Source organism: Phoenix dactylifera, unplaced genomic scaffold (genome assembly GCF_009389715.1).
Source record: "Phoenix dactylifera cultivar Barhee BC4 unplaced genomic scaffold, palm_55x_up_171113_PBpolish2nd_filt_p 000298F, whole genome shotgun sequence".
NCBI lineage: Eukaryota > Viridiplantae > Streptophyta > Magnoliopsida > Arecales > Arecaceae > Phoenix > Phoenix dactylifera.
In genome coordinates this window covers 540478-549046 of record NW_024067775.1, presented here as the reverse complement: position 1 = coordinate 549046, position 8569 = coordinate 540478, and the positions used below count along the sequence as shown (strand labels likewise).

The 8569-nt window shown below is 42.1% G+C and overlaps 1 protein-coding gene across 1 annotated transcript; it reads right to left on the bottom strand.

Moving 5' to 3' along the window:
• Positions 1-264: 264 nt before the first annotated feature.
• Positions 265-6938, bottom strand: LOC103706356 (endoglucanase 24). Its single transcript, XM_039118026.1, has 6 exons — positions 6255-6938; positions 5796-6081; positions 4589-5026; positions 4078-4225; positions 1564-1730; positions 265-846 (listed from the first exon to the last, which is right to left on the bottom strand). The coding sequence occupies exons 1-6, from the start codon at positions 6458-6460 to the stop codon at positions 517-519; spliced, it is 1575 nt and encodes a 524-aa protein (XP_038973954.1). The 5' UTR covers positions 6461-6938; the 3' UTR covers positions 265-516.
• Between the last annotated feature and the right edge of the window lie 1631 nt (positions 6939-8569).

Genomic DNA, 8569 nt, shown 5'->3' with positions numbered 1-8569 from the left:
TTTAGTAAGAGTTGGACCATCCATTGTATAGGGAACAACTAGAACTATCATAATAAGCACCTGCCCTTGATCAATAGGGTAAGAATTTCACCAGCTGTAGGTAATCAACATACATACACCAAAAAATCTGTTCAATGCTTTCATATACCATTTACAGTTTGGCTATTCACCTGGTTCAGTTAATGATGCCACAGGTTGAACGCATGATTGAACTCCAACCAACAGATAGCCAGCTTAAAGATTAGTTCACACTTGCTTTGGATGTTTCCAGGGCAAAGGCATAAATAAGTATTCATGATAATATTTTGCTATGTATCTTGATACATGTACACCAAATATTGCTTCTGCAGCCAGTACACCGATCCACAGATGCAGCATTTACAACGAAACCAACTGCTTGAGAATGCTCACCATATACACTGTAGCCCGCAGCGGTGATAGGTTTCACTGAATGACGTCACAATAGGATTTCACATATATTACAGAGGCAACAAGACTATCAAGAAGGATAATAGATCAGGTGAAAGATTGAGCAACGGATGAGGTAGTGACCAGGCCAGATAACAAGCCCACCAGAGAAGCACTGCTGTAGGTGCTAGGCTCACCCTGCATGGAATTATTTCGGAGGTCGATGTAGGAGTCGTTCTTGAAAGGTCCACCAACAACTGCTCCTGTGGCAACGTTTGGATTAGGATCAGCTGATGAAAGCCACTGCCAGCCCTTGCAGCCAGTGTTGGCATTCACTGGAATTGATGCTCCCCTGTGGTGCACCTGTCGGGGATAGCTGCTCCCATATCCGACAAGGTAGCTCATCTTCATCGGGTTATCGCCCAATATGTAATCAGCCTGATAACAAAAGCCAACAGTTTCAAAGAAAATTAGACTTGTTTTGATACTAAAAAGGCCTTGGGAGTTTATACGGCTATACATATAACCAAGACACAGCAGGGTTGGATGTGTGTCATTATCATACAACCTCTGAGGTTTTTCTCCCTGCTTCCTAGGATGAATAAGTAACCCAGACTACATCCTAGCGGAAGAGAAGATTTCCAGAGTTGATCTGAATCAGCAAGAAGCTTATTGCTAGCCATACTAAAATCAAAACTGCAATGAAAAATGTGATGACCCATGCGGGCGTGTTTAGTCTTACAACGGTTATTCGCTGGATAAATCTTAGGTACTTATACAAGATCAAAAATCCAAATAATACTTTCCGACTAGTCTTTTTAGGTGAGGTCCTGAATTGTGACAAAATGGTATCAAAGCGGACTAGATTTATAACTTATGTGAACTAGGGAATACTGCAACACGGACCTATTGAGGCTGACCATAGGTCGATCATGGTGCTTATAATTAGATTTATATGAATTTGAATCTTTAGCCTGATGAAGACGTCAAGGCTTAAACGAGAGAAGTATGTGAGAACCCGTGCGAGCATGTGTTTAGTCCCGCATCGGTTATTCGCTGCATAGAACTCAGATACTTATACAGGATCAAAGAACCCAAATAATACTTTCCAACTAGCCTTTTTGGATGAGGTCCTAGGTTGTGACAGAAAATCACCTGGGATATAGCAAATTTGCGGAGATCCATGAGTGTAAAGGTCTCCCCACTGCATTGAACTTCTGCAGTCCTGGAGGTCAGCATGTAATCACTATAAACTATAGCGAGGAATGATGCAGCAACAGGATGCTGAAGAGAGTTCCACTGGTCTATCCATATCAATCCACCTGTAATGATCAGAATTTAAGTAACGTAGATAATGTAATTCTATAAGCAAATAACTAGCAAAGAAACATCCATTATAATTAACTCAAAATGTCCTAGAAACACTGGATATTCTTTGATTGGGAAAAACTGAACAGGACAGGTCTTTACCAATGCTTAACTAAAGAAGCTGAATTTGTCATGATTAATATAAGAGCTTTGGGCGTGACACACAAGTATTCAAAGTTTCAAACTCTTTTACTCAAGGACAAGGTGACAAACTGATTGAGATATTTAGTGGACACTTTCTTTGGTGATGATCAATATTCGATGCAGGTTTATATTGAAGACTGTAGCCCAACCAATAGGGAAGACCTTGACAGGAGCTGAAAATCACCTGCCTTGACAAAGAACAAGGCCTTCTTTAGAAAGAATATCAAACAACAAATCATCATGGGCATGGTTTTCTAGGCATCCATATCTGATATGTACGCAATGTTCAGATCATCCAAATGTTTGCACATAAGAAAAACATGAGCATATGGGCTTGCAAACATCAAAATGGGTGTTCTTATTTTTCTATTTACGATCTATGATACATGATCCAAGACCATCTGATGGAAATACATTGCAGGAGCAACTGCACTGTTTACTTTTCAATTAGATGATTCACTGTTAAAGACTTTACCATGTATAACCATAGAAAATGATCCAAGACATTAAATGGAGAAAAAACATGGATTTTTAGACAAACTTTAGAAATTATTTAGGTTGTGTGCCCTAGAAGAGGGTATCATGCATCTGGGAACAAAGTAGTTCAATAAAGAATATAGGTGTGACAGTGAGAGAATGAGAGAGAGAGAGAGATTAAACATTAAGCCCCATCAAATGATTGGAGCCATCAAATGGATAAAACACAATAGCTGGCTTATTTGTACTCTAGATATTGTTCAAATGATGATAGTTACATGGCAAACATGGATAAGACATACCCATAGTTCTAGTTACAAAATTACAAGGGAAAAAAATTGCATAGAGGACTGAGGCTCCCCCCTTCCTGCATGGACTGTTCGGCAGAGGAGTCGGTGGCTCATGTGTTGTTCCAATGCTCGAGGGCAGCTCAAGTGTGGAGGTGTTATGGGACCAACCTGGCATTTTTGCAGCAAATGGCACCGACTAAAGCTTTCTTGGCCTTACTGAAAGGAACCATAAGAAGGCCAACCATGGTCCACCTAGGTGTCAGGGCAACCTATGTTGCGTACCATATTTGGCTTGCTAGGAACACTTGGGTATTCGAGAATAGAAGGCAACATCCTGTGCATGTGGCGGACAGAGCCTTACTTGATGCGGCCGAGCTTCTCCAGCCTTTCTCTACGGGTGATCTTGGGATAGCAAGGGACATATAGGACTATCGTTAGGCTCCCGCAGCGACTCGAACGATACTCGTCTCTTAGGAGCCCCCACTCTCAAGCTTTCTTAAGGTCAACTATGATGGTAGCGTGTCTGATGACGGACATAAGGTTGGAGCGGGATTCGTGATCAGGGACTCAGACTCTAGATTGGTGGCAGCTGGGGGCAGATGCATTTATGATGTGTCAGTTCTTGGAGCGAAGCTAAGGACTGCATGGGAGGGCATCAGCTATGCAAGAAATATACCAAAAGCTGACAACATCCAACTTAAGGGGGACTCGGCGATAATGGTGGGCTGGATTCAGAACTTGATGGAAGCTGTTGGCGAGCATTCGCTATTGCAAGACATCTGCAGAATGGTGAACAGAATAGCTAACTGGGTTGCCTCTTATGTGGCCCAGCATTCCGGTGGTTGGTTGTGGGATAGCCTCGAGGCTACCCATTTTCTTTTCGTTTTATTGTATCCTCTAACTTACATGGATGTACTCATACTAGAGTAGTATGATCTATCCATTTTATCAAAAAAAATGCATATATCTTTAGTGTTACAACTAAAATAAGTACAAAAGTTCCAGATAAGAATCTTGAAAATACTAATTCCAAGCAATAAAGGCATATAATAATCTAGAAAGGATGAATTTTGGGCTTGGACCTTCAATTGATATAAACTTCTGGATTTATGGAGAAAATGGCTAGAAATACAAAAAAAGGCTAACTGTTAGAAAAAAGTGTATGAAATATTTGTATCTTACAGCTATAGTGTGTTAGTGTGACAAAGTTCAGCCCTATTCCCCCACGTAAATCATCTTAGCAGGCTTGGACCCATAGGGTGTCAATATAAGCATAGAGAAGTACAATGTGCTGATATAAAATATTTCCATAGATAAGATAAAAACCAGATATGACATAAATGGCTCTGTTAGTCTATGATTTACATAAAATGAAGTCTTCCAAGCATACCATTTGTTCTACTCTTAGTGGCTGTAGGGGAATCTGGTAAAAGACCACACATGACAGCTTCAGCTGTTTTCCTGTACATCTGGAGACCCTTCTGCTCCGCATTTGAGGAATCTTTTGAGCCAAAAAAATGTACTCTGGACAACAGAACCTGCAGAAAGATTGCTATTAAATTTAGAAAATATCAGAGTTGTTAAATCTTCATGGATGAACCACTCATGGTAACATAACAATCAAATCAGAATCATACGGTCTTCAAGATTTCCATAAGTGCACCAGTGTTCTATATGAGTTTAGAAGCTAGCATATTCAAGAACTATAAAATGTTGTCTCATTGTCCACTTTTTGTCAATAAAAGATAATTAGATAAATTGCATCTCTAATAAGCATTGTGAAGAAGATCTTAAATAAAAGAAAAAAGCTGAAAGGACAAGATAATGAATCTTAAATAATTACATAAAGATATGAAAGTATGGTGGCAGGCCCTGCACTTTGAGGATACGGATATATTTACCTGTGTTCCAGCACGTTTGTCATCCCAGCTGAACCATGTTGGTCTTCCCCAGTCAGCATAAGCATTTCCATTTTGGACAGCAACATAACTAAGGTACATCTGATCTCCTGTGGCATGATAAAGCCAACTAGCTGCCCACAAGAGTTCATCCAGATAACCTGTAGAGTTGTAGAATTTCTGAACTTGTGGAATGCTGACACTGTAAGAACCTCTATAGGTATCAGCAAAAGTAAATAGCTGCTGGGCATGCTGAAGAAGCAAATCTGAATAGGTGGTATTGACGGTTTTGAACACCATGGAAGCTGCAGCCATAGCAGCAGCTGTCTCAGCAGCCACCTCTGTTCCTGGAGTTTTTTCGTTAATTTGAGTGACAGGCCTTTTCTCGGTCATTTCTTCAGGCCTGTCCCAACATTTGTGATCTAAATCAGTATCACCCACCTACCAAAAAGAATAACTTGTTTCAGCTGGCATCTTGATAAATGTTACATGCAAGAGCCAAGAAGAGGATACCAGAAACTTTTTACAAGGAAAGAGTGACAAAATTTAGCAGTGCTTTAAGAACACTTTTCCTGCAATTATATGTAAAGCAATAAAACAAAATGCAGAAGTTTAGAATTTTCATTAACAGAAAAGATTTTATAATACTTTGTCCGGATGTCACCAAGAAGGAAATTCCTAGTTATATGGTTAATTCTGTTTGTGTTCAATTTATACGCGATGAGAGATGCTGAAAGTTTAAAACATGTGTAATTACAGCAGAATCATAAATTGATTCTATGTAGTATTGGGGAGAAAGATCAAAGTATCATCTAGTTTTGGGCTATGTACAAAACATAATAACAATTCATTCAGATGCACAAAGATGGCTACAACTAGTGCTCAAGCAACCTATATAACCCAGAACAAATATCAAATTGAATAAAAGAGTCAATAGATGAAGCGCAAGGTATATGAATTGACCTTTCCTAGTTGCATAGAACTAAAGCATCACAATCTGGTCAGTGGGCATAAATAAACGCAAAAACATCTCTTGAAACTCAACCATAACAGATATAGCTCAAGAAAACGAGCAGTGGCAGGGTTTTAGAACTGATATATGCTGAGAGATAAAATTGTCTATGCAGCTTCTACTATAGGTTTCTTTCAGCATGAGAACTGAAACACTAAAGAATCAGCAATATGCCAGGGAACTTAGGTTCAAGTTTACCTGAACATAAAGCACATCATCAGAAGGATGCGCATTTATCAAATAATCCATGATCCACTTCAGAGCATCTAGAGCTGGATCCAACTGCTTCACCGCTTTCATTTGATCTCCATACTCAAGAATCGACCACGACAACACCGTCGCTGTAAAAGCCATAGGGAAACCGAACTTCATATGATCGCCAGCATCATACATCCCTTTTGACAGGTCCACCTTCTCTTCTTTCCCATCATCTAAACCAGAATCCCCTCTCCAAGGGATCTCGTTATTGACCAGCTTACCCGCTGCAGACAATCACAAACACCAAAACAATTCCTTCATATATGGACAAGAAAAAACGAGCTTTTCTCGAGGAAATCACTGGCACGGCTCAGGAAACACAAAAATGAATTAAAAAAAGAGATCTTGAACTAATTTTTAGAATAAACATAGAGGAGCAGAGACATAAAGAAAGGTACATTTTGTACTTGAAAAAACTGCAGAGCTACGGAGAGAGCTTCAGCATATTTCTGATTGATGGCCCCCGGCGGTCCGGGAACGGGAATCGCCTCCTGGTGGTGGGTCTTCTTCTTAATGGCGACCACGGCCGCGGTGACCGCGAGAGCCGCGACCACGAGCACGATCAGCCAGCCGGTGCACCGCTTGGTGACCTTCGGCGCCCCCATTCGTGGAGCTGGAGATGCCTCGAAGCCAACCGCAAAGATACCAACAAAATCCTTACCACATTAACTGTAATCTTTAGAGAAGAAATTCTAGAGCGCCTGGATCTCCTAGAATCCCGACCGACCGACCAAGATCTTACCGGACAGAAAGCTCTCCCTGACCGCCTTGAATCGATCGGAAAACAAGCGAAAAAAAAAATAAAGGGAACCTGGGAGGCGAAGAAGAAAGAGAAGCTATCAAGGGATTCTAGGGTGCAGATTTCGCCGGCATTGACGAAAGAGAGTATGGAGCTCCAACGAGATCGTTCTGGGGCACTCGGTGCCCCAGATCTCCAGTTATCTCGAGATCGGAAGATCAAATTCGATCTCGGGGAAAAGAAATTGTAGGGTTTTAGAGATCTAGATAGAAGAAGAAGGATGGTATGCTAGGATTTTCAGATCCGGCGCGAAACAGAAAAAAAAAAAGCGTTCTTTCGAAAGGCGGGACAGCTCTTCTTCGCCGTGCGTCTTCTTAGTTCGCTGTTGGTACCCAAAAAAAGCCCTCCACGCATAAGATATTTACGAAAATGGCTTCCTACAGGACGTGACGAGGCCTCTCAATTCGCGAAGCCTGTATCAGCTACTTCCTCCATAACAGTGAACATGATCTTTCTCGAATCAGCAACTATTTAATTAAGTGGGACCAACGATATGAGGTTGCGTATGAGTAAACGCTTTGTTACATATAGTATTTGCTGTTTGGTTCTTACGCTAATTGCTTTCGTACGTGACTCGAATGTGAGTCCGGTCACGTTGATTATATAAGTCCCAAATAAGTTACCAAACCTAACATTATCCGATGTGGCTTAAGATAGTTGGATAGTCGGGGTAGTCGGAAGCGCCATTCTCCAATGAAACGTTGAGAAGAAGCACTTTGGTACCAGAGTTGGGAGCGGAAGTTTTCATTGGTAAAGAACTTTGACTCGTTCGGTGCCTGTGATTGCCCCGCGAGAAAAGGTGGCGACGGTTTAGGAGAACGACGCCGAAGCGTGGCCGTACATTTTTTCCGGTTTTTTGTGGTGGGGCCAGCAGAAAGCGGGAGCAGGTGGGGCGGCGACCACGGTGTTTGGTGTTAGGAGCATGAAAGCGGATGCTGTTTCTAACTGAACATCTGGGTTCTTGTTGCGATGCTGGTTTTTTTTTTCTTTTCTTTTTTTTTTTTTGTTGTACCGGCATCTCACGAGTTGTGTGTAAGCCACGAAGAATCAAAATACATGGACTAGTCCCCATAGAATGGAGTCAGTGTCATTCCAAGAGAAGGCTCCGAAATGATGTGTTGCGAAGGAGGCGACCCAGTCTGCCGCACTGTTCACTTTTTGGAATACATGTACGACCTTAAATGAGTCAAGACTCTCCAACATGTAGCAAGCATCCCAAATTAGTAGGTGTAGATCTAGTCTGACATACCCACAACTGATCCACTCAACACTGTGGCCGAATTGTCCTCCAACAGAATCCACCGAGCCCCCAAGTGCACTCTAGCATGAACAAGGCCCTTCCACGCCGTACGCAGCTCTGCCACTAGGACAAACTCAACAAAAATGCGACGCCCTCTGTCGTAATCAGCCTGAGCTCCTGATCTCTGATCACAAAACCCACATCACATCTATTGTCGCCCTCTAAAATACTGCCATCAAAATTCATCTTAAGAAAACTAAGGGGTGGGGGCTCACATGATGCCATAGGTACCATCGCATTCTTTGGCCCTGCATGAGCCAAAAGGGAGCCCTATATGTCCCTATCATCCCCAGGTGTAATCTCAACTGCAGCGCTAGCCACCTCAGCTGCATATGCAAATGCTCTATCCACTATTGATCTCGGGTAAAAACGTCTGCCCTCAAATATTCCTGCATTCCTCTCCAACCTTGGTAAACCACATAAGCCCATACAATCCCCCTCTCTGCCCTGCTAGGTCTCTGGCTTGAACCCCTCAACTAGCATAGGAATGAGTCTCTAGAGGTGAAGGTCTGCTGATGGTTTAAAGCCAAGCCCCACACCTGAAGCACTCGTGGACACGTGAACAAGACATAGCTGATGGTCTCCTCCTCTCCCCGGGCACCCCTCATAATCGGC

Coding starts and splice junctions, on each gene's coding strand:
- LOC103706356 (XM_039118026.1), bottom strand. CDS start 6,460: ATGGGGGCGCCGAAGGTCACCAAGCGGTGCACCGGCTGGCTGATCGTG. Junction 5,027..5,795: donor ATGATGTGCTTTATGTTCAG/GTAAACTTGAAC, acceptor TCTTTTTGGTAG/GTGGGTGATACTGATTTAGA. Junction 4,226..4,588: donor ACAAACGTGCTGGAACACAG/GTAAATATATCC, acceptor ATCTTTCTGCAG/GTTCTGTTGTCCAGAGTACA.